This window comes from Schistocerca nitens, chromosome 3 (assembly GCF_023898315.1).
Source record: "Schistocerca nitens isolate TAMUIC-IGC-003100 chromosome 3, iqSchNite1.1, whole genome shotgun sequence".
Taxonomy (NCBI): domain Eukaryota; kingdom Metazoa; phylum Arthropoda; class Insecta; order Orthoptera; family Acrididae; genus Schistocerca; species Schistocerca nitens.
In genome coordinates, this window is record NC_064616.1 from 692,642,318 (window position 1) to 692,668,670 (window position 26,353).

The 26,353-nt window shown below is 40.5% G+C and overlaps 1 protein-coding gene across 1 annotated transcript in view; it reads left to right on the forward strand.

Moving 5' to 3' along the window:
• LOC126248656 (PP2C-like domain-containing protein CG9801) overlaps positions 1–26,353 on the forward strand; it is a 50,742-nt gene that overhangs the window by 12,239 nt on the left and 12,150 nt on the right. Inside the window, exons 3-4 of the mRNA XM_049949842.1 lie at positions 4,232–4,999; positions 10,117–10,436. Of these exons, the coding sequence (XP_049805799.1) occupies positions 4,232–4,999; positions 10,117–10,436 (1,088 nt within the window). The remainder of the gene's footprint in view (positions 1–4,231; positions 5,000–10,116; positions 10,437–26,353) is intronic.

Genomic DNA, 26,353 nt, shown 5'->3' on the forward strand with positions numbered 1-26,353 from the left:
ATTGTTTCCATGTCTTCGTAAATCTCTCTAGTTGTCTTCTTCATCCAAATTCCTTCCCGAAACACTGGTCCATATATTTTCCTCAGAATTTTTCTTTCCTGCTTTTCAATCTCTCTGATCTTTGTATGACCATGAATCACTGTAGTTTCTGCAGCATAAAGTGCTTCTGGTAGGGCTACTGTGCTGTAATGCCTTAGTTTTGTATTGACAGAAATAGATTTCTTATTATATTGATTCCAACTGAGCTTATATGGTTTTTGTAATCTGGAGATTCTATCTTTATTGGCTATTGAGTTCAGTCCTGATGGTTGGATTATCTCTCCCAGATGTATGAAGTGGGCAACTTGTGTCACTTTCCTGTATCGAGTATTGTCCACCTTATCATGTACATAAAACATGAACATTATTCTCCCAGTATAGTTTCCCAGGAGCATAACCAAAATTACCACTCTTTCTCTCGAGGACAGTTTGTTCAGCACAGTGTGCTTTATCCTGTCTTTCAGGAAGTTTTCAGTAAATTTTCAAGCCTAATTAGATGCCCTACCAGTAAAGAATTTAATTCCTAAGTATAAAACAGCTGCAAACATCTGATTGCATTGCAAATAAGTTGATGTGTTAAATAATTGACATTAAGGATGTAAGTGAGAAAAGGTTTGAAATTAGTCTGGGTAATTTGCACACCATTTTAAGCAGAAGCTAATTTTTCACGCAGCTAAAGGTTTATGATCTCACACTATGTGTTGTGCAATGATGTAATTTTGCAGGTACATTCAGTTGTATATGTGGGCATTGTCTGCAAACTGTGTTGTGAATAGAGTTGCTAGTGAAAAATTAATAAATTTGAAATTATGTGTAAAATTTGTTGGAAGCTCTCACTCTCAAATAACGAATGAATAGAGTCCAGATGTTTGCGCACCATCAGTTATGCTGCCTCAAAACACACACACAGTTTCTGACCACAATACTTGTTTTATTACATTAAACTTTTAACGTAAGGGTATAATGCTTGATGACTATACTATGACAGTATTTTCAATTCAACCAATAATTACATGACATATTGAAAATAAAATTTTTGTTGCCCTCTGCTACTGGCAGCGTGTTCCAGGGTAGTCGCTTAGCAATGTAGATATGAATGCATTTTCAAATTAGATCTTCATATGGTGTTGATTAAAAAGTTTGTTGGGAGTCTAATACCTTTGTATGTATGTGTTTTCATGTATCATAACTCTTGGAATATAACCTGCAGAGAGTGCTATTTGGATTGTTTGTTAACAAAGGTTTTGAGAGCCATACACATTGCCGTGGAAAAGGTCAGTCTGATTAAGGTAGGCCATTTTTAGAAGTCAGAATGTTTTCCATAATTCTGCCACTGGCAGGGGAAGTACAGCAAGATGGTAGTTCTTTAAAACATTTCTATTGTCTTCTTTTGTAAATGGATGTAACTTCTTTTTTCTGTAATTGTTGGGGACAGTCGTCTGTATTAAATTATGATTAGGACTAGAACTAATTCATTTGAAAATACTTCATAGGTCCTATCAGGGACACCATTGGGCTCCAGGGTCTTATTTACTTTTAGCAATTTGTGCTGCTTCATTTCACTGCTAATAATGGTTATCTTTGCAGCAGTATGTCGGTTAAATTGTGACACTCCTTGATTTTCTTTTGCAAAAGTACATTTACTACAGGAGTCAAAATTTTGTTTTCATTTTTCTTCCCTGTTATCATAAGGGAAATTAATTATTGTTGCAAAGACATTTCTTGTATAGAGGACACACTTTTCATAAGGTTTGGGGAGATCCTGAAATGGGCTATTAGCTGTTGATGGTTTCTGACTTGGTTCTTCTGGTAGACGGTTTAGATATAATTTGTGTTAGATTTATTTGTTGCTAGGGCTTGATCAGCTATTAATTTAAATTTCAGTTACAGTTAAGTACATTAACTGCCCAAATTATCTAGCCCCTGTCTCAGAAATTAGGGAAACACACCTCCTTCTCTATTTTTCTGAACGTCTATACTTTCCTTCTTGTTTCTGTAGCCATTTGTACCTTGTGGTCATTCTTGCCACAACTGCATCATGATTTGTGATCCCAGTCTCCATGTGAACGTCCTAATAGATGTCATTTGTGTTTGTTGTCAAGAAATTTAATATTTCCATCAAGGGCGGCTTTACCAGCTGCCTATTTGATGTCATTTTCCAGCAAAAACTGGAGAAAAGTTCCACAGTGTGTTTTATAACACCAACTGTGAAACTGATTTGGTAAAAATTACCGACAGTTCTCATGGGATGCAATGGCACTGTAGTTGTTTTATAACACCAACTGTGAAACTGATTTGGTAAAAATTACCGACAGTTCTCATGGGATGCAATGGCACCGTAGTTAATATTTAACTAAGATTTGGCTTGAAGTTTTCATTTACTTTTGCGTGTGGATCTGGTGGCAATAGAAGGATTCAGTTTTTTTGTTTTTTTTTTTAAAGTGTAGGCTAAAAGTTGAACTTGTTCAATTTCATGCGTTGACTCAGTTTCGACCTGATTTGATTTAAGTCTGCCTGCTTCTGTTCTATGTAGTCAATAATTTTCGTAAATATGTAGGTTTGGCAAAAAAAGTCTCATTATCAACAGTTAATTGTCTTAGGTACCATAGTGTACAGGATGGTCGCTGGTCAGGAAATAATTTAGGGAATTCGTTTTAAAAAAAAATTATTTCAATGGCCTTAGCTGAGTCTTTCCATGTTTTCTCCCAACGTAACTCTGACTGTGCCTATGTGACCCAAACTGCCAGACTTTCAGAATCGAGGCAGTTAAAGCTGCTGATGAGACACCTTCAGCCTTTTTTAAAGTTGCTGGTGAATTCACACCATTGATTTAGCCAATAGTGAGGTGGGAAGCACGTCACATGTGTGAACACTATAGGATTCTGGAGAGCAGAATTCAGTAACTATGCTCTGTTGTCATCCAGACCTCAGCTAGAACACAAGTGTTTCCTGGAGGCCACCCAGTGTAACCTGTGTTTTGAAGTATATGACCTTTATCTGACCTAAGTCTGTGTTCTAATTTAACATCAGCTGTGGACAGCCTGCTTCCAAGCTGACCACTTGACTACATTTGCAATAGTAATTTGTGAGACCTAGTAGTTTTCAAAATCTAGAACTTTTTTGTGGATGCTTTTACAGTTGATTAATAACCAGTTAATATTATTTGCTGGGGGTGTGACTAGCATTCTGGAGCCATGCAATAGCATTTCTCCTCTCTGAATGGAATTTCAGGAGGAATAGTCAATATTCAGAGATATCACAGGAACGATCATTCAAAGCAATAAAGTCTAATAAATATGGGCTTCTAATATGCATACCTTAAACACTATGTGCACTTGTCCAACCTAGCTACTGTGAAACACATCTCTTCTGCTGCAAGATTGCTCAAAGCTCTAACAGAATGCATTTTAGAGCCCATATTTACTAGATATTTTTCCTTCAATTGATCATTCCTGTCTTATTCCTGAATATTGAACATTCCTTCTGGGACACCCTGTATATGCACACTGTGTGTTCTTATTAGTTTCTGTAAGATGAAGGGAGGATTCCTGTGTGTGTTTTGGTTGTGCATGTTCTGCTGTGTTTATACGTGGTGGGCAAGTTGATGATACTTCTTTAATTAGAAATACCTATATGTAACATGATCTATAAACATTGTAATTTGTTTAGTTCTGTTTTCTTTCAACTTTTCAACAACACTGACTTGTTCAGATATTAAATGATTTAAGTTTTAAAAATTGATGCCTAGTCTCATGTGCGATTCCCCCTGATTCAGCCAAGTCTGTCTTGTTTGCAGATCTCACAGTGTAGCACCTTAACAGCAATAGCTGTTTTGTTTCCAATTTCAGTTTACGTACTTACGACAACTGTGTTATTTTATTAATTTATTAAAATGTCACTAATGTGGCCCATGTTTTGATATATGTAGATACACAACCATCTTTTAGGAGCCATTGTATTAAGAGTAGATTTGTTCTCTTCTTACTTTTGTTGCAGTGGTACCTACTTATGTCCAAACATTAGGTGATATTAATTTAATTTTTTAATTCATTTCTGCTCATTTCAGTTGACACATTTTACCATTTCGATTATAACAATGAAATTAATTTTGAGGGGGAATCGCATTCTGGGCTTGATCCAAAAGTTATTTGCTACATTCTCTTACATGTGTTCTGTTGACTTTCTGTCCCAGTTACAGCAAGTGGTTGTAATTCCACTCACGGATATGAGCAATGGTTCCATGGTCAACCTCGTATTAATCGGACTTACCCAATAGATAATTCAGTAATGAACATTCGAGCTGCAGGATCTGTCTTCAGTGTTGGGAAATTGTCTGTACAGACAAGTGTATCTGATTTGCCTTCTGCAGTTGATGTTTCAGAAGAAACTAACCAAAACAAAGAATCATCTCTGGGGAATACTGTGTGCAGTAGTTCCAAAACTATAAAGAATTCAAATGAATCTTTGACAGGGAATGCAAATGTTGGAGGGATCATTGAAGACAATTACCTGGGTACAGATAATGCTAATGCAGAACTTTCAACCACCAACATTGATAATTCAAATGGAAGCAATTCAGAGTTTAACAGGAATGCACAGATTGTGGCTGCGAGATATTCTGATAATACAACTACACATTTGCTAGATAAAGCAGAGAACAATGCTGAAGAAAGTTTAGGAATAGAGAAAAATGTGTGTAATACATCCTCTGGAAATGGAGCCAATGTAGAAAGTTTGACTGCAGATAACAATATATATTCAAGAAATTTTCCTTACGAAAAGAGTGGCCGGCGAACTGTTGCCGTGGAAAGTGTTGATGTCTTTCATACCAGTAACATTCTAGAAGAATGTGTAATACCACCACCTGCAGAATATGCTTCTGCAAATTACTGGGCTAAACATATGTCACCCATACGAAAGTCTAAGAGTGCTCCACCTCCATTGTCAGCTGGAGGTATTGGTGAGTTGTGCCACCGATAAATTAATTTGTGATGTTCATTTAAGTATGTAGCGTGGAGTGAAAATATTGGATTGCAGTAGCTCATGCATACTTAAATAACAGTGACAAAAACAAATAGTTTACATAATTGTATTAATTTGCAATTTTATATAAGCCTCAGAGTAATGAATGTACTGCACGTTAGGTACTACTTGTGCTTGTTAAACTTTTTTCTCTTCTTACATTTGGGTTGAGCATCAGTTTTTGCATGTATTTTATACTTTTATGGATGAACTTTTGTGATACCTGTTCAGAAATGTGCATGCATTTATGCATGTGTAAGAAATAATATATAATTCAGATAAAAAAAAGGGTATTAAAGCCACAAACCGTTGCCAGACAGATAAACTAAACTGGAATATTGGGAGTTAGTAGCATGTTACTGTTAGCCCTAAGTCTGCTGGTTAAGTGGGCATTCACATTGCACTCTGATACACCATGCATACTCTTGCTGTAGTAACACATTGGAGATAAGTTACCATAGAAACACTTTTAGATAACTTTGGAAGAAATTCTAGAGTCCGTTTTAAAAGAAAATTTTCCTTGCAGAAATATTCAAACTGTTTTGTTTTTGCACTTTAATGATTCTTAATTTTCGTGATAGCATTAAATTGACTTCTTAGCCAACTAGAAAAGATGTCGCAATAAAACACTGATGTTGGAAGAATTTGTTAAGTGGTAGCTAACAAGATCCACTTGAGTTATCTCACATGATTTTCCGTTATTCTTTCATATTGGAATTGTGCATGTGTAGAGGTTTTTACAAGTGTATTCATATTCCATTTTGGAAAATGTCACTGTGTTGCTGCAAATATGATCATTGTCCTTTGGCTGTATAAATAGAGCATTGTTGGATATTATATAACGTCATTTAACCTCTCTACTTTTAAATGAATGTTATAAAGCACTATGTTGTAATGTGCAATAAAGTGCTCTTCGGCATGCGCATTGAATTGAGGATGAATACTACAGTGCATCAAATAAGTCTTTATCTTTAAGAAACAACAGCACATCTTTTAAAACTATTAGTGAATTTTATCAGCACAGTTTAAATGCACATGCAAATGAGACTGTAATCATAATTGGAAAAAAGTCAATGCAGGTCCACATGGTGGTAGCAATTGACTAAATTTTCTGTTTACACAATCAATTGTTTATGATCTGATGATATTTCAGCCAAGTACTTCTTGTCCATAATAACATAGTGCTATGTAGATAATATCTATATAGCCATGTTGTAGGACATATCTGTGGTGCTCAGTCCACCACCAAATAAAATCATGTTTGTGCTGCCTGTCCACCTAACTAGTTTCAACCTCACAATGGCTAAATCCCAAGCTATACGGAACTGAAAAGCACCATTTTTAGTGATGATGGTTTGCAGTATTTTAATTTCAGTCTTTACTTTTCTCAACCAAATTAAATGTCAGTAAAATTCAGCTTTATTGAACACACAAACATACAGAGTGAGCCAGATAAATTGTTTGCCTGAAATGTTTCCAGAAGTGGTATAATAAATCTGTTTTCACCCAGTTGAATTGAGAAAATCTTCACTATATGATGTATAGTCTATTGTCACAGCTATATCAATTACATTGATACCAATATCCACTTTGGTTTTACAAATAGGACTACTGTAATTTCTGCTGTTTAGTATCACATATCTTAAAGAAGTAGATTAAGGGATAGGGAGGCAAAGGGGCGAGAAAAATTGGACACCAATGCAGATAATGTTTAATCATTAAACACCCAAACAATCTTCTGTAGTGTATTCAGTTGTATGGAGGTGCCACTGTGAACATGTCTGGAATTACCAATGATGAGTACCTTTTTGAGAACAATTTCTGTAGCTTCAGTATTTAGAATATGATGGATAATACAATGTTCAGTCTAGTAATTTGTCTTTTGGTTGGAAAGAAACTAGGGGCTTAAATTTAATATGTACAAATAGTTGAAACTGTTTGCATAATTTGAGGTTGTGGCAATTTCTGTTAGGGAATTAGTGCCTGCATATATTTGTTTTCTTAATGTAACACACTTCCTCTGCATTACAAGGCTGATTGTTTATTTCTCATCATTAAGTAGAAGTTGTGAAATTACATTTTGCATTTACAGTAGTATAAATTCATAGTAAAATTGACTTTTCCTTTGTATTTTTGGCCATCTGCTTTGTTATTTTGCAGCACCCCAAAGTTCTTGGCATTTGTAGTTAAAGTTGTTGAAGAAATATTACTATATCTTGTAAAAATGCATTTTATCTGCATGATATTTTTCTGTGCATGCACTTTCAACCTATTTTGATTAATTATCTTTTCAGTTGTATGCTACTACCCTACTGTTATGTGCTACTTTTTAATAATAATAATAATCACCCTTTTCCATGAGATTATGGTATGATTTTGCTATCCATTTTAATTCATATCCATATTAACTGTGAGCTGAACAGTATTGTTAAAACTTTTCTTATAAATTTCTAGAAGTAAATTATTTAATTTGTATGTACAGTGTTCAAAATGCTTAGGGGCAGTCTAGGCAATCTTTACTTCCTGGGCTTGAAGCTCTCAAAAAAAAAAAAAAAAAAAGTTGATGGTTTATTTTCTAAAGCAGGTAGGTGTTGAGATATTTAGGATGCCATTGTATAGTGATTGAAAACTAAAACTAAATGGCATACACATTTACTTCATCATATGATTTAATATGTTTGACTAAAACATAAGATTTCAGTGTAAACACATGCACTGCTCAATTTTATTTTTTCTTCAACCAATGAGGAAGCAGCATTACTCTCTTTTTAAATTTCATGAGCTTTGTTTGGATGTAAGTTTTTTGTAATATTTATTATTAACACTCCAGAATGAAAGTTGGTAGAGCTCTTGCCGCAAAAGGCAAAGGTCCTGAGTTTGAGTCTTGGTCCAGCACACAGTTTTAATCTGCCAGGAAGTTTCATTATCAACACTGTTGGAAGAAACAGACATAGTTGAATTCTTGCAGCTGTACTAAATTTATGAAATTTATTCACAATTGTGGTATCTTTCTGACATTAGCTGCATTAGGTATGAAGATTTGTGACACATGAAAATTTGTGGCAGACTGGGACTCTAGCACAGATTTCCTGCTTGTCACAAATGGTCACCTTAACCACTTTGGCTACTGGACGACACTTCCAGGATTGACTCAAACTTCCATCTGTCATACTGTGTACAACATATTGAAGTTAGGCTGAGTCCTGAAAACGGGCTCAGATAGCTAAAGTGGGTAAGGTTTCAGGACTCGGTCAAACTTCCATATGTTGTACACAGTATGACAGATGGAAGTTTGAGTCAGTCCTGGAAGTGTCCTCCAGTAGCCAAAGTGGTTAAGGTAACCAGTCGTGACAAGTGGGAAATATAGGTTAGTCCCAATCCAGCTCAAATTTTGGTGTGTCACCAGTAGGTGACATCTGCATACTTACTGCAGCTAGTGTCAAGAAAGATTTCACAATGACAAATAAGTTTCACTTAGGCCCCTACTTAATATATGTAATGGCTGGAACTTAAGAGATCAGCACAGTATTAATTTAAATTAGCTGTAGAAACTAGTCAACAGTTCTTTTTCAGTGTGACAGTCACAACTGTGCTATGTGACATTATATCCTACGGATCTAACGCTTGTGATATGCTTAATAAAATTGGCGGAACTGATAAACCCACTTAGGCAAATAGTAACATTAAAATATTTTTGGTTTTATAGTGAGGTGCAGAAGTTCAGTGAGTTCAATTTTAGTATAGAATAATTGTGTCCATCTGTCTGATGGTGTCTACAAGTGCTGAGAGAAATGCAAATGAAGAAACCTGTTTCCAGAATTATCATCAGAATTAATAAGCTATGAAGGAGAAAGACAATTTTGTTATTTTAGTTTATAAGGTAGAGGGATAATTTTGTGGGGGCTTATGTTATGACAAGTACTGCTGCTTCATTTCATTTCTGTTATGAAGTAATGAGTGTGCTCTCACTCCCCCCCCCCCTCCTCTCTCTTGCCCCCACCCACCCATTCCAGCCACCTACCCCCCCCCCCTCCCCCCCCCCCCCCCCACACATACACACGCATTTAATTTCGTTATGAGGCCACGTTACCTTAGCCCTGTGTGTTATATTTTCCCACTGGAAAAATAATGAAATTTTTACTCTTAATTTAGAAGACTGTCACTGTTGTACACTTGAGTTTTTCACAGTATTTGTTAATGACTCTTGGTGAATATTGACAGAAATACTTTAAGCAGTCTCTTCCTTTTCTTTCACATTTTTTAGTTTTAAATATGAGAAATATTCTTGCATTTGGCCATTTACTTAGTAACAGTCTTCCTTAGCTTTTACACTGTTGTAGGAGGTCACTGTTTTCATTATGTGGCATATTTTATTTTAAATTTGTGGTGGATGCCCTTCTTGTTGCCACTATAATCAGGATGTCATTTAACAGACTCTCTAAATAAAGTGGTTATGTAATCTACAAGAATTAAGAGTTGGGTCCAAAATTGTTAAGGCTTTTGTGGCCACTTGTTAACAAGCTGCCTGTTGGCTTCAGTCTCAGGTTCTTTGTCCAATGTTCATCTGATTTTCTGACGTTTCGCGCACCACTCACGCTGGCGAAACATAAAAAAAAACCATCAGACAAACATCGGCTGAAGAACTCGAGACAGAAGCCAAGAGACAGTTTGTCAGGTGAATCCAAACTTTCATAAGTACAGGGAGAGAATTCACTAAGTTTCCTTGCTTGTGTTCAGTAGTATTTTCATTTTTATCAAAAATATGCAAAATCTATTTTGCATAAAGTATTAGAGGCTGGAACACTAAGCTTCACTATGCAAGAATATGATATAATAAATACAAGAATAAATGAAAAATTTTATTGTTTGTCACTATGCCTGTGTTTTGGAAGAAGTTACTAAAACCCAAAGTATTATACTCAGGAGAATTTACTTAGGTATTTTAATAGAATTTAATAAAATATCTCAGAGTTCAATCTGAATTTTTGTTGACATTTAATGTTTTATCTATCACAGAAGAACATTTTGAAAAACTCCTACTTTTGGTCTGTCCAGATGCGTCACAGATTTCATCTGAACCAGAGGAAATAGCTGGTATTTTGAATTGGTTTCATCCACATCCTGATGCATTTGGTGTTGCTACAACTTTGTATGAGAAACATCCAGTCACTCAAGAAAATGCTGGAGACCCAATTGCTGACTGCTTTGCTATAGTAGCAAGAGAAAATTCAGCTGTCTTGGCACTTGCAGATGGAGTTAACTGGGGTGAGAAAGCCTGTGTTGCTGCAAGAAGTGCAATACATGGATGTGTGGAATATCTGAACAAAGCTTTCTTCACCCCCGGAGTCTCCGCATCAAAAGTTACAAACACAATGGTAGGTTCGGCAATGTAGTTTTAATTCATAAGTATTTATTGTCTTATGTATTAATATACGTGAAAAAATCTCTACTGGATAGGACACAATTCAATGATGGTTTGTAATATCCTGAACACCTGTTTTAATGAGCTGTGTCCTGTGAAACAACTAGAAAATGCAATTCTTCTCCTCCCAACAGCCAGGAACAAAGCCAGAAGTACACATTTAAACATGGTGATGTGATGTGAAAATTAGGGAAAAAAGGTATTTGTGAGGTGCATCCCATTGATATTGGATTTTTTATGAATATGGTAGTGGAAAGTCCTGGTGGACTGAAGTAATTTAAGGCGTAAAAGTAACAACACACCAAATAATAGAGGCAATCACTGAAATTGAGCATGTTGAGCATGTAGCATATTGCACCACTGGATGGTAAACTCTACTCCTGGCTGCAGTTTGGCAATGTCCCTTCATTCAGATGGATAGTTATTTGGTGAGCATGCCCACATACAATGTTGTGCATAAATTGCAGGAAAGCAGGTAAATTATGTGATTGCTTCTGATAGGATAGGATAGGATAAGATAAGATAAGCCTATGACAGGACTGAGGTAGGATGTGCTGGATAGGTATGTTGGACAGGGCTTGCACCTGGGTCTTAAACAGGCGTGTGAACAACGTGCAAGAGGTTGGGGGTTGTTATAATGTCAAGTTGAACACATATATTTCAAAACGACACAACACATATAAGTCACAGAGCAAATTGACAAGCAAGACATGTGAACACGGTAATATTCGATTGAGCACTGAGTCCAAGTCTAGCGGCCGCTGCCTGGCTGGCCACTTAGGTGGCGCGGCTGCTGCATGGCTGGCAGACAGCGCCGCATGTAGAGGACGCGCGTAATTGCGCGGCGGCACTCTGAATGATCGGCTAGTCACAACACTTTTCCCCCCTTTGAAATTTTTGCACTGGTCTTGATGGAGGTGGCCTGGAGATTGCTAACGTCCATAGGCGTTGTTTGACTGGCCGTAAAGTCTCGAGGAGGAGGCTTCCCATACGGACGGAAGTGTCCCCGCTGATAACGGGTCGAGATGACAGGAGATGTAGGGGTCGAAGCTGCTGGGGCCCCGTGCACCAATCTGCCCATTGCGGCAAGTCCAGTTGATATAACAAGAGACATGGGCGATGTGTCAGCGTCCGTAGGAGAAGGAGGCGAGTAGATTGGCTCCGACAGATGATGGTCATCCGGTTCCTGCATGGGCATGTCTCCTGGTGGCGTCCGTTCTTGTACTGGCACTGAGATGACGGTGAGAGGGCTGCGTTGTGAGTAATGAGAGATGCCAAGATCCCGAGCATCAGGTAGAGCTGAAGGTGGTGTAGTGGCATTCGGAACAGGCTTTGCCAGCACACGAGGCCGAAGCTGGTCTGAATGACACACTGCAACACCTGTGTCCGTCTGGATTTCATACAGGCGTCGGCCACGGTGTCATAAGATGCGGCCCAGACTCCACTTTGGCCGCCTGCCATATCCCTGCTGTACCCAGATGAGGTCGTCAGTGGTGAACTGGCCAAGCGAAGGCACCCGCAGCTGTGGGGTGGAAGGCCGCAGAAGATGAAGTAGCGTGCGGGGCTGTCGGCCATGTAAGAGCTCAGCCGGGCTGTGGTCGCCCGTGGGGGTGAAACGGTAAGAAGCCAGAAACTGGAGAAGCGCATCATCAGCAGCAGAAGAAGTCAGAAGTTTCCGCATCTGAGCCTTAAATGTGCGGACCAGTCGTTCAGCCTCACCGTTTGTTGTGGATGGTACGGAGGGGCCGTGACATGCATAACGCCGTGACGAGCACAAAATTCCGCAAATTCGGAAGAGGCAAATTGCGGATCATTATCAGTAACAGGAGTAGAGGGAAGCCCTTCAAAAGAAAAAATGTGGGCGAGAGCACTTGTGGTTGCCGCGGTGGTAGGCGACGTGCAACAGACAATGAAAGGAAAGTTAGAGTAGGTGTCAATTACGAGGAGCCAATAAGTACCTAAAAAAGGTCCCGCGAAGTCAGCATGAATGCGCTCCCAGGGCGTCTCAGGTGAAGGCCACGGTGACAAAGATGACTTCGGGGCGGCGGCCTGTGACGCACAAGGGCCACAGCCAGCGACCATGTGTGCTATTTCAGAGTCGATGCCGGGCCAGTACACATGGCGGCGCGCCAGAGATGTTGTGCGAGACACACCCCAGTGCCCTTGGTGAAGGAGGCGCAAGACCGAAGCACGCAAAGACGCAGGTACCACAACACGCGGCAAAGCATTGTCGGTGGAAAGGAGGATAACACCATCCCTAGTCGTGAGGCGGTAGCGCAAAGTGTAGTAGTTCCGCAACGGGTCAGAAGTCTTAGTGGACGGACGATCTGGTCAACCCTTCTGAATACAGCGTAAAACCCGGGAGAGGGTAGGATCAGAACCCGTAGCAGCTGCCAGCCGGTCCCCGGTGATGGGGAATCCGTCCACAACCCGCTGCTCGGCAACATCCAGATGGACACACAAAAGTTCGTCCCTATCGAATGCCAGATCAGGGCCCATGGGAAGGCGAGACAGTGCATCAGCATTCGCATGTTGAGCCGTCAGCCGGAAATGAATCTCATAATTCAAACGAGACAAGTAAAGAGCCCAACGTTGGAGGTGGTGTGCAGCCTTGTCGGGAAGTGACGATGATGGATGAAACAAGGAAACAAGCGGTTTGTGATCCGTAACAAGATGAAATTTGGATCCATAGAGAAAAACACCAAACTTATGAAGAGCATAAATAATGGGCGAAACTTCTTTTTCAATTTGAGAATACTTTTGTTGGGCATCCGTGAGCGTTTTGGAGGCATAAGCGATGGGTTGTTCAGAGCCGTCCGAAAAATGGTTCGCAAGGACTGCACCGACCCCATATTGAGAGGCGTCCGTGGCAAGAACAAGATGTTGGCCAGGTTGATAAGTAGCCAGGGACAGGGCCTGTTTCAGCATAGTCTTCAATTTCTGGAAAGCCGCATCGCATGACGCAGACCAGTGAAAAGGCACGTTTTTATGCAACAGGCGATGCAACCGCTGAGCCACCGAAGCAGCAGACGGTAAAAACTTGTGATAGTATGCTATTTTCCCCAAGAAGGCCTGCAGTTCCTTAAGAGATGCAGGGCGAGGAAGGGCATCGATCGCAGCGTACCCCAAGTACGTGATAGATGCCTGAAAAAATTGTGATTTCTGAAGATTACACTTAAGACCAGAAGTCTGTAAGACATGAAAAAGTGTGCGGAGGTTCTGAAGATGTTCTTCAGTGGTGGAGCCAGTGACAACAATGTCTTCCATGTAATTGATACACCCAGGGACAGTGAGCAATAATTGTTTCAAGAATCGCTGAAAGAGAGTAGGGGTGCTAGCAACCCCGAATGGCAAGCGTTGTTATTGATAGAGGCCGAAAGGCGTGTTAAGGACCAGAAACTGCCAGGAAACAGTGTCGAGAGGAAGTTGATGATAAGCTTCTGACAGATCAATTTTAGAAAAATACTGGCCTCCAGCAAGATTAGTGAACCGTTCTTCAGGTCGGGGCATAGGGTAAGTGTCGATGAGGCATTGAGCATTTACAGTGGCTTTGAAATCGCCACATAGGCGAATATCACCATTTGGCTTAGCAACGACGACGACAGGAGAGGACCACTCACTGGAAGTGACAGGAAGCAAGACCCCTGAAGTAGTGAGACGATCCAGCTCCCATTTTACCCGATCACGAAGGGCCACAGGAATGGGCCGAGCCCAAAAAAACTTAGGCCGAGCAGTGGGTTTGAGCGTGATATGAGCTTCAAAGACGTTTGCACGGCCCAACCCAGGAGAAAAAAAGGGACGAAAATGTCGTCGACAAGGAATCCAATTGAGCATAAGGAATAGCATCAGAGACGATATTGACAGAGTCATATATGGAGAACCCAAAAACGCGAAAGGCATCGAAACCAAAAAGATTCTCCGTGTTACTATGGTCGACCACAAATATGGGAACAGTGCGAACGACGGATTTGTAAGATACCTCAGCATTAAATTGTCCCAAGAGAGAAATCTTCTGTTTATTGTACGTACGTAATTGCCGAGTGACAGGTGATAGGAGTGGAGAAACCAACTGAAGATACGTCTGAGAATTAATTATAGTGGCAGCAGAACCGGTATCCACCTGCATGCGAACATCCCGACCAAGGATTTGGACAGTGAGGAAAAACTTCCCTGAAAGGGAAGAAGTGCAATTGACAGACAACACAGAATCAGAATCAGCGTCATGTTCATTAACATCATGTATGCGGTTGGATTTGCAAACGGAAGACACATGACCTTTCATTTTGCAATTGTGACACACAGCCCAACGTTGGGGACAATCCTCGCGTAAATGTTTCGTAAAACACCGCGGACATGAAGGAAGTTGCCGGGGGTTTGGCTGCAGTTTCTTAGCGGGTTGTTTATAGTTAGGCCAATGCTGCGCGTGGGAGCGCACTGCAGCCACGTTGGTCGGCAGGGACGCGCCACACGCGTCGTCAACAGCGCACAGAGGTTGTATTTCCCGGACATCACCCCACGCCTCTATTTGCGCCCCAGCGGCGCGAGAAATTTCAAAAGACTGCGCGATGGAGAGGACGACTTCATCTAGAGTCGGATTTGCCAACTGAAGGGCACGTTGCCGAACTTCTTTGTCGGGCGCCGACCGGATAATAGCATCCCGGACCATGGAATCGGCATAGGATTCTTTGTGAACGTCAGTAACAAATTGACACTTTCTACTGAGGCCGTGAAGTTCAGCAGCCCAAGCACAATAGGATTGATGTGATTGTTTTTGACAACGAAAAAAGGCAACACGGGAGGCTACCACATGTGTTTGCTTTTGAAAATAGACAGACAGGAGTGAGCACATTTCAGCAAAGGACGAAGACGCAGGATCTCTCAAAGGAGCCAATTGCGACAACAACCGATACATTTGAGATGAAATCCAGGAAAGGAACAGAGACTTACATGTTTGTTCGTCCGTGACATGAAATGCCAAGAAGTGCTGTCGAAGACGTTTTCCATAATCAGACCAGTCTTCTGCCTTAAGGAGGAAAAGGAGGTATAGCCAATGACGAGAAACGCCCCGCATTTGACGCCGCGGCGAAATCGCGAATCGCTGATGTTAGAAGCGTTTGCTATTCAATGAGACCTTGCAATAGTTGCTCGACAGTAGCCATGGAAACCTGTGGGTCAACGATGAAAAGGAAAAATCCACTACCTCGTCACCAATTGTTATAACGTCAAGTTGAACACACATATTTCAAAACTACACAACACATATAAGTCACAGAGCAAATTGACAAGCAAGACATGTGAACACGGTAACATTCGATTGAACACTGAGTCCAAGTCTAGCGGCCGCTGCCTGGCTGGTCACTTAGGTGGAAGTGCGTAATTGTGCGGCGGCACTTTGAATGATCGGCTAGTCACAACAGGGGTGAGAGCTGTGTGAGGATTGACGAAGACATATATCCTAGTCCACATCCATTCTCAATCTGTTGCCACAAGACAAGATTTTTTTAATTTATTTTTTAGTCATCAGTGTTCATTTCTTGGTTATTTTGATTGCTATGTTAATGTTTCTGGTTCAAATTTCTCAGTGACAAATACCAACTGGGTTGCTGCCACTTTGGTCAAAAGGACAGCAGTAAATTAAAAAGTGGTCAACAAAGCACTGTCAAAAATATTCTCCTCAGCATTGATGCATGCCATCAACAGTTTTTTCATTTTCAGAGGACAGTAGAGTCTAGTGTTAAAAACTAAAACTTTAAACAGAATTCCAATGGTGTATCTGTTAGAAGAACCAGTGACAAGGAGGTATCAATTAACATATTTGAAAGAAAGCCCCGTGCTTGTGAATTTTAGAGGGCCTAGATGAAAATAGACCACTCCATAATTCAGTGTTCAGTGTGACTGACTGCCATGCAGAGGACCCAATCCGGTTTCAATTCTCGGTGCTGACAGCAATTTTTTTGTATTAGGACTAGTACAGCACCCAGCTTAGTGAGACAAGTGAGGGGCTACTTGATATTAGTTGCGGTTTCAAAGTCTAGAAACCTGACGGCAACTGGAAGAGTCCGATAATGCCATTAGCAGAACAACGCAGCAGTCAGTTGGTCTGTCTATGAAAAGAATGCGGAACTTACATTATGTCATTTATATCAAAACAGAATGAAAAGGAAGTTGCCTCTTTAAGATAGATACTTACATCACACCCATATATAATGAATTATATTATATAATGAATTATATATTAGTGGGAGAGGTCAGAAGGATCCCTTGACTGATTCAACATATTCTTACAGGGTGTTTCAAAAATGACCGGTATATTTGAAACGGCAATAAAAACTAAACGAGCAGCGATAGAAATACACCGTTTGTTGCAATATGCTTGGGACAACAGTACATTTTCAGGCGGACAAACTTTCGAAATTACAGTAGTTACAATTTTCAACAACAGATGGCGCTGCGGTCTGGGAAACTCTATAGTACGATATTTTCCACATATCCACCATGCGTAGCAATAATATGGCGTAGTCTCTGAATGAAATTACCCGAAACCTTTGACAACGTGTCTGGCGGAATGGCTTCACATGCAGATGAGATGTACTGCTTCAGCTGTTCAATTGTTTCTGGATTCTGGCGGTACACCTGGTCTTTCAAGTGTCCCCACAGAAAGAAGTCACAGGTGTTCATGTCTGGCGAATAGGGAGGCCAATCCACGCCGCCTCCTGTATGTTTCGGATAGCCCAAAGCAATCACACGATCATCGAAATATTCATTCAGGAAATTAAAGACGTCGGCCGTGCGATGTGGCCGGGCACCATCTTGCATAAACCACGAGGTGTTCGCAGTGTCGTCTAAGGCAGTTTGTACCGCCACAAATTCACGAAGAATGTCCAGATAGCGTGATGCAGTAATCGTTTCGGATCTGAAAAATGGGCCAATGATTCCTTTGGAAGAAATGGCGGCCCAGACCAGTACTTTTTGAGGATGCAGGGACGATAGGACTGCAACATGGGGCTTTTCGGTTCCCCATATGCGCCAGTTCTGTTTATTGACGAAGCCGTCCAGGTAAAAATAAGCTTCGTCAGTAAACCAAATGCTGCCTACATGCATATCGCCGTCATCAATCCTGTGCACTATATCGTTTGCGAATGTCTCTCGTGCAGCAATGGTAGCGGCGCTGAGGGGTTGCCACGTTTGAATTTTGTATGGATAGAGGTGTAAACTCTGGCGCATGAGACGATACGTGGACGTTGGCGTCATATGGACCGCAGCTGCAACACGGCGAACGGAAACCCGAGGCCGCTGTTGGCTCACCTGCTGCACTAGCTGCGCGTTGCCCTCTGTGGTTGCCGTACGCGGTCGCCCTACCTTTCCAGCGCATTCATCCGTCACGTTCCCAGTCCGTTGAAATTTTTCAAACAAATCCTTTATTGTATCGCTTTTCGGTCCTTTGGTTACACTAAACCTCCGTTGAAAACTTCGTCTTGTTGCAACAACACTGTGTTCTAGGCGGTGGAAGTCCAACACCAGAAAAATCCTCTGTTCTAAGGAATAAGCCATGTTGTCTACAGCACACTTGCACGTTGTGAACAGCACACGCTTACAGCAGAAAGACGACGTACAGAATGGCGCACCCACAGACTGCGTTGTCTTCTATATCTTTCACATCACTTGCAGCGCCATCTGTTGTTGAAAATTGTAACTACTGTAATTTCGAAAGTTTTTCCGCCTGAAAATGTACTGTTGTCCCAAGCATATTGCAACAAACGGTGTATTTCTATCACTGCTCGTTTAGTTTGTATTGCCGTTTCAAATATACCGGTCATTTTTGAAACACCCTGTATAATTAACCAGAGTAATGTTAAAAAATGTAAAGTAAGTACCAAAACACACATGGCAGTCTTTCCTTCTACTGTTCTTGTTTTCAAAATTTATTTTAAAATGAAATTATGCCTTCCTTAATTTAATTTCATCAGTGCAGTATTCGAGAAGCAGAACGTCAATCTGCCTTAGAGAGAAAAACAATGACAACAAGGAACTGCCTAGATACAAAATAAATATTTTGGATGACTTTTTGTAGGTTTTGTGGCCTAAGTTCCCTTTCTTTGTTCAGAACTTTTACTTCGTTTCATGGTAGCTATTTCATACATTGCTATTATATTTCCCATGTGATGATATGAATCGTGCACTGAAGCCTGGCAGCTCCCTCAAACAATTTCCATCTTCAGCAAAAGACAAAAACGGGAATTTAAAGTACAAAAGTAGGCTTAGTAACATGCTAGGTCAAGCTTTTGTTACACAGAATGTGTGATTAGAAACTGAAGATTGTGTGTCTCCAGTCATGGATTTCATTATATATCATAAAACTGCAATGGGATATTTTGTGGTTAGCGAAAAGCATTAACTAAAAATGGCTCGTCACAAAGAAAACTCTTGCTTCTTTCAGTCACTGATAAATGTTAATATGTGACCCAGGAAAATAACTCCTATCTAGGTGCTGCACAACGATTACATATGGATTTTCCCCCATAAAGCTTCAGCTGGTAAAGCATTTTAATCCTCCATTATAACACACTGCAAGCCACTGTTTGAAATTCTCTTGCCGTCACTTTTGCTGCATCTCGTAGAGCAACCTCTGTAGTGTTTGATGTGGTTTATTGTATGGTCCTCCAACTTTGCATGCCAAATACCCAGCCCCTCCTAGTGTGGCAGTCCTGTCTTTGCCTATGTTCTTAATGACTGTGACATACCAGTTTTTGTTCTGTTTGTTATGAATACAGTATTTCTTTTAACACACTTCGAAAATTGCAAGTGTTGTACAAAATTTGAAAAATGTTATTGATCCAGATGTTAGGAACAAGGCTCTTATAATGCAGCTTGTAAGTAAAAGTCTTGTGTTGTGTGAACAAAATGTTCTCCAACAACACAATTTCATATACATCTCGTCTGCAATCAGCTGTGCAGTTTCACCAAAGAGCACACATTTGCTGTCACCTTCGATGTGGTTTAAGGCAAGCAAGCTTCTGGCAAAAACACAGCTTTTGTGAGTCTTCTCATACCAGTAGCAGAACTGCCCCGTCTTGAAGAGCATACTTGTGGCACATTTTGCAGTCAACCCTAAGCCCAGAATGTACTTGGAGTGACCACCATGGCATACAACAGCAGATCATTGTGTGTCACAGGGAATGTGGATTTTCACTGAACTGTGTAGATCATGAGGATGCTACAGATCTCTTAGGAGACCCCTGTGGCATCTCTGCTGTTTTAGGCTTTCCCAGGTATGCGGGGCTCTACTTAAGTCACCTTGTATTTTTCCTATTTGTTTGAAGGGACATTGAAAGAGAAATTAGATATGATCAAATGGAGTATAGTGAGGTCAGCAGAAGTGTGGTAACAAAGCAAAGACCAAAAAGAAGTTCAGTCAGGAGACATGTTATACTACTAAAAAAATACTTCAGAGAGGAAATTCTAATGTAGGCTTTATTGTAAACAAGAAAATAAAAACCATATTGTAGATGCCTAAGGAAACACAGACCGAGTAGCAGGGTTTGTTTTAAAAATAAACCATAGATATTCCATAGAAGTCACTAAAGTTTGTGCACCGAAATGTTCAAAGGATGAAGTAAGACCACTAAGAGGAGTTACAGAAACTGGTAAAAGTACAGCATATCCCATTAAAAGACTATGGGAGATTTCAAAACGAGAATAGGACAAAAACCAAAGAGTGATTCCTCAGTGAAAAACTTTGAATGTTACATAAGAAATTGACACTAACAACATGTTTGTTCTTAAAACATTCTTCCTGAAGAAAATAAATAGATTACAGACATTTGCAAGTATGAAATGGAACTCTGAATGAATGTGACCGTGTATTTTATCAAATAAAAACATTTTGGCTGTTTGCAGTCTCCCCTCAACAATCTTTAATTGTACTGGATGTGATGGCCTTGAACCATTTTAGAATTTTAAAGTGACCAGTGACTCATAAGATGCAGAGTACAAGTAGATACAATGTTAAAAAGAAATACTCGTGAGGCAGGAAGTCAATAATATATACTTCCCGTTGTGTGTGACTTACACACCCCGATCGTGTATTTTCAGTACTGTAGTAGGAGAGTCCACTCACTTGATGAAAGAGACTGAACAGATTTTCACACTGTTTTTGTGGTGTACTTTGCATGCGACATAGAGCAGCATTTTCTCTGAGAATACTACTGCATTTGTTATGAAATATATTTCGTATTTCGATAGATGCAACTGCTCTTACACTGGGGCTTAGTTGGTAATTAACAAACTAAAAATCCAAACGTACTGACATTCCATCACCAATTTTTTCCCTGTCACTTATTATTTCTTTCACCTTTGGCAATGATTTTTTTTCAATTGTGAAAACTTCCTAGTTGCTCCATAGTACAGAGTCCATGTTAAACTATGGATTCTGCTATAACTAGTTGGGTAAGCCATTTCTAACATTGTCAGACGGCAAGGGTGTCCCACCTCCAGCAAGATTGTGCCTGGCAAAGCATTGAAGTGTTCAAACCAACCTCTAGGATAAGGACAGCTTTACTTTTCCATGTCAAAATGAAAATTGGAGGTGTAGCAGTTATTGTAATAAAAAAAAAAAAAAAAAAAAAAAAAAAAGCCAAGAGTTTGATTTTTTTGCCTTGTGTGGAAATGACTATTAATTAAGTCACTGCAAGTCTTTTAATATTATTGGTCAAAGCCTTTTTATGTAGAAACACATGTATTTCATTGTTCATAATTTATTTTTTCCTGTTTTTCATGTCAAAACTAACAACATTTGTGTTATTTTAAATTCGAAAACAGTATTCTAACCTTTCCGTACCCTTTTAATAGTTTAATCAGCTTGAAAAAACAATATACACTCCTGGAAATGGAAAAAAGAACACATTGACACCGGTGTGTCAGACCCACCATACTTGCTCCGGACACTGCGAGAGGGCTGTACAAGCAATGATCACACGCACGGCACAGCGGACACACCAGGAACCGCGGTGTTGGCCGTCGAATGGCGCTAGCTGCGCAGCATTTGTGCACCGCCGCCGTCAGTGTCAGCCAGTTTGCCGTGGCATACGGAGCTCCATCGCAGTCTTTAACACTGGTAGCATGCCGCGACAGCGTGGACGTGAACCGTATGTGCAGTTGACGGACTTTGAGCGAGGGCGTATAGTGGGCATGCGGGGTGGACGTACCGCCGAATTGCTCAACACGTGGGGCGTGAGGTCTCCACAGTACATCGATGTTGTCGCCAGTGGTCGGCGGAAGGTGCACGTGCCCGTCTACCTGGGACCGGACCGCAGCGACGCACGGATGCACGCCAAGACCGTAGGATCCTACGCAGTGCCGTAGGGGACCGCACCGCCACTTCCCAGCAAATTAGGGACACTGTTGCTCCTGGGGTATCGGCGAGGACCATTCGCAACCGTCTCCATGAAGCTGGGCTACGGTCCCGCACACCGTTAGGCCGTCTTCCGCTCACGCCCCAACATCGTGCAGCCCGCCTCCAGTGGTGTCGCGACAGGCGTGAATGGAGGGACGAATGGAGACGTGTCGTCTTCAGCGATGAGAGTCGCTTCTGCCTTGGTGCCAATGATGGTCGTATGCGTGTTTGGCGCCGTGCAGGTGAGCGCCACAATCAGGACTGCATACGACCGAGGCACATAGGGCCAACACCCGGCTTCATGGTGTGGGGAGCGATCTCCTACACTGGCCGTACACCACTGGTGATCGTCGAGGGGACACTGAATAGTGCACGGTACATCCAAACCGTCATCGAACCCATCGTTCTACCATTCCTAGACCGGCAAGGGAACTTGCTGTTCCAACAGGACAATGCACGTCTGCATGTATCCCGTGCCACCCAACGTGCTCTAGAAGGTGTAAGTCAACTACCCTGGCCAGCAAGATCTCCGGATCTGTCCCCCATTGAGCATGTTTGGGACTGGATGAAGCGTCGTCTCACGCGGTCTGCACGTCCAGCACGAACGCTGGTCCAACTGAGGCGCCAGGTGGAAATGGCATGGCAAGCCGTTCCACAGGACTACATCCAGCATCTCTACGATCGTCTCCATGGGAGAATAGCAACCTGCATTGCTGCGAAAGGTGGATATACACTGTACTAGTGCCGACATTGTGCATGCTCTGTTGCCTTTGTCTATGTGCCTGTGGTTCTGTCAGTGTGATCATGTGATGTATCTGACCCCAGGAATGTGTCAATAAAGTTTCCCCTTCCTGGGATAATGAATTCACGGTGTTCTTATTTCAATTTCCAGGAGTGTACTTATAGTCCACTAAACTCTGTTTTGTACATAATTCACTATTATGATTGTGGATATTTTATTTCCATGCATTCAAAAGATGGTGGTTCATTTTAAAGAATTTTATTCTTCTCTGCATTTCTTATCCCTCTTAAGCACGCACACACACCTACAATAATCTGAAGGTTATTATATCCAGATGTATCTAAAACTTTCAACAACGACAGGAGGCAGTCAACTCAACATGTATTTGAATTTCCCAGACATACTGTCCAACCATTGCAAGTCAAAGACCTGAAGAAAAATTATTCAGAATCTCCAGTTCCAGAAAAATCCACTCCATTAACCATTACTAAAAAGGAAACATAAAATGGAATGTGGGTCTGTTAAAAAGGAAGGCATGAGTTTCAAGTAAAAGATAATAGGAAAATAATAGAATACATTTAATTAAACAGGACTGTTGATAAATGTGTTAAGAGGATGTGACAAAATGCAATGAAAATTTGGTAACAAATAAACATTAAAGCTACAAATAAAATATATGTTGGAACTTGTTTTAGGTAGACACTATAATTCATCATTTAAGGTGACATTTTATGCTTCCGCCTTATGCCACACAAAAAATTACCAATGAATAAGCATGCCAAACATGGGTATAAGCAGACACATGGCCCTATTCAGTATGTATCAACAGTTAATTTAACAGCAAAACACTGTACCTCAAGACTGCTTCAGCACTTATGTACTGTCACCAGCCAGAAGAGCCCAACTGGACATTCTACTAGTTAAGTTAGCCATTGTTCACTGGATTCAGGATTAGACCAGTGTTCAAACATTGATTAGTGCAATTGAATGTTATACTGTAATTAACAAATGTAATCTTCACACTCGGTGTCAACCTTTGTGCCATAGTTTGCCTAAACCTATTTGGCCCTGTGATGAGGCTTTATAGTTGTTACATGCATGTAAGACATCACAATAACAGCAATTATTTTCAGTGGTAGAGGGCTCTCTTCCTGCCACATTTACATTTGATGTCAAGTGTATTTGATGAACACAACTTAAAAAGGACTGTGTGTTGATGGAACATATTTGAACTATCTTCATTTTACAAATTATATTGTACTGTTTGTCCTTGGTGCAGATGGGCTTGAATAAAGAAACTGAAGAAGTCTGAGAGCAAGTAGGAAAGCAAGTCTGAAAATCAGTTAAAATAAAATGAAAGTGTAATCACAAATTAAAAATGAAGTCATAGAATTAGGTGATAAGTTTGGCTATTTAGGGTAGATGAAAATGACTGGGAGTACAGCAGAGGCAGTTAGCAGAAGAGGAGGAATTGACTGAGCTGCTTTTGGTAACCTAAACAGTGTTTTGAAAACTAAGCTTCTTAGAGTCTAAGAAGGAAAGTGTCCAACTGAAGTGTATTACCAGTTTTGATTTATGGCAGTGAGACATGAACATCAAAACCTGAGGATGAAATGTTGGGATTTTTAGTGGAGTAGGAGATGTAATTATGAAACAATGGAAAACCCAGGTTGGAATATAAACCATATATAGAAAAGGATAGATTGCTAGAACAGTGAAGTTGATTGCTGGATACAAAGAAATAAGAATAAACTGAGGCAATCGCCTAATGGAATGATATTTATTTTTCTTCCAGTGCTTTGCAAGCTGCCTTATGAATGGCTTCTCAGAATTTTATTCAACAGCAGCAAGTTTTTTCTGATAGCCGTAGCTGGTATAAAAACCAACTAGAATTATGCTCAAGACTTTGTATATTATATTGAATATTAGTGGCTTTTTGTGATTCAGTGCCCAGCTCAATCTCCGTGTCTTGTGTAAATGCAAATAAAAGCTTAGACATTACAAAAAATGGTCTGATATGCACTCTGCCACTCTTGGTCCTCACACCTTGCAGGCTGCCACTCTCATAGTCCTCACACCTTGCAGTACTAGTTTTCTTGTTTTGTTTATTGTGATGTAGTGTCTAATGGAGTTAAGGTTAATACTTGGTTTTGTCCCTGTATATCTATGGACATACTTACGTTTAAACCAGCTGTTTAGAATTCTTAAGTAAGTTTGCAGACAGAATTCTTTCAACATTTTACCATTATTATTTATTTTGTTTTCGCCCTATTTCCCCACTATATCACAATTGACTTTCCATACATTTCTTGCATTTAAGTCTCCTAGTAAAACTATTTCTTTGTGATTCCCTATATTTTCTAGAGGTTTTGTCAGTTGGGTATAAAATAAGTCTCTTTTTTACATCAGTGTCATCATTTGGTGAACAGGCAACAATAATCGTCACAGAATAACTGTTTAGCTTCAGCTGTACATGCAGGATTCTATTACTGTAGTCCAGTCTATGTTACTGTAGTCCAGTCCACGACCAATGGCAGTTCGTACAGGTCGAGACAAGGACGGGGACTGCATTCTTTCTGGTCCGAAGTGAAAATTGAGGTACATGCATACGTGTGCTTTGGACTTGATGAAAGCGTGTATCCCACAAATCGCCTTTCACTTGCTTGTGTAGAATTTGTTGCTCATCACCACCAACAGCCATGAAAACCCAAGTGGAATAAAAATTCACTGAATAACTCGCTATGATTGCGTATAATGCAATTGCAGCAGAGCGCTCAGAACACTACTAAGCACTCATTGGCCGCCGGAGAAAGCTTCATGTAGCTGTGAAGAAGAAGCCTAAACTCGACCACCGTCATTCGTGGCTCCAATTATAATACTATAATATATTCCCAGCTGGTTCCCCCCACCCCAATGGTAACTCCAATTTGCGTTCATTGTTCTTTGGTATACTTCTATAAATGTAATGTAATTATCTTTGTTACATCCCATACTTTTTCCCTTTGATTTCAGGTAGATCCACTGTATCAGTGTCAAAGTGCTTTATTTCTTTAAAGACGTTGTTTGTTGTGGCAATTCCATGTTGCAAATCTACCACCGCCACCAGCACCACCACCTATAAGCACAGTATCATTTAATAGCTCCATTCGTGGTGGCATCCATATTCTTGTATTCTGATCTTTTCTGTACACTCATTATTTTAGGTATAGTTGATGGCTGATATTAAGCTTATTTTATACTATGGAACAATGTTCCATAAGGTAGAACTCTGTTTGTAATAGCAATACGTATTTTGATGCCCACACTAAGGATGCCGATCTATTGTGCCGTATTCCAGGTGGTCTTTTCAATTGTCTGTTGTTCTTTAAGCCTTCCAGCAATTGCATGCTAGTGAAAAGGCTCTGACTGTCTGATTGAATTTTGAAGAAATGTTGAGATTTATGGATCTCATTGTTGGTGACGCACTAACCTGGTTGCCATGTGACAGATCTGAAAGTGCAGTCTACCAAAATACGTAATTTGTTAAAATGTGTCAGGAGTAGAGAATCCAGTGGATTAGTTAAGCTGATATAGTAGCCAGAGAAGATTATGGAGGCCTCTCTGCCAGAAATATCTCCTCCCCTAGCATGGCACAGTTGAGCCAAGGTTTAAGAGTAGCAGAAGTGATGGAAAATAAGCTTTATTTGGTGAAACCATAGCATTTCTCCATCCAGGCACAGGAACAGGCCGACCCCTT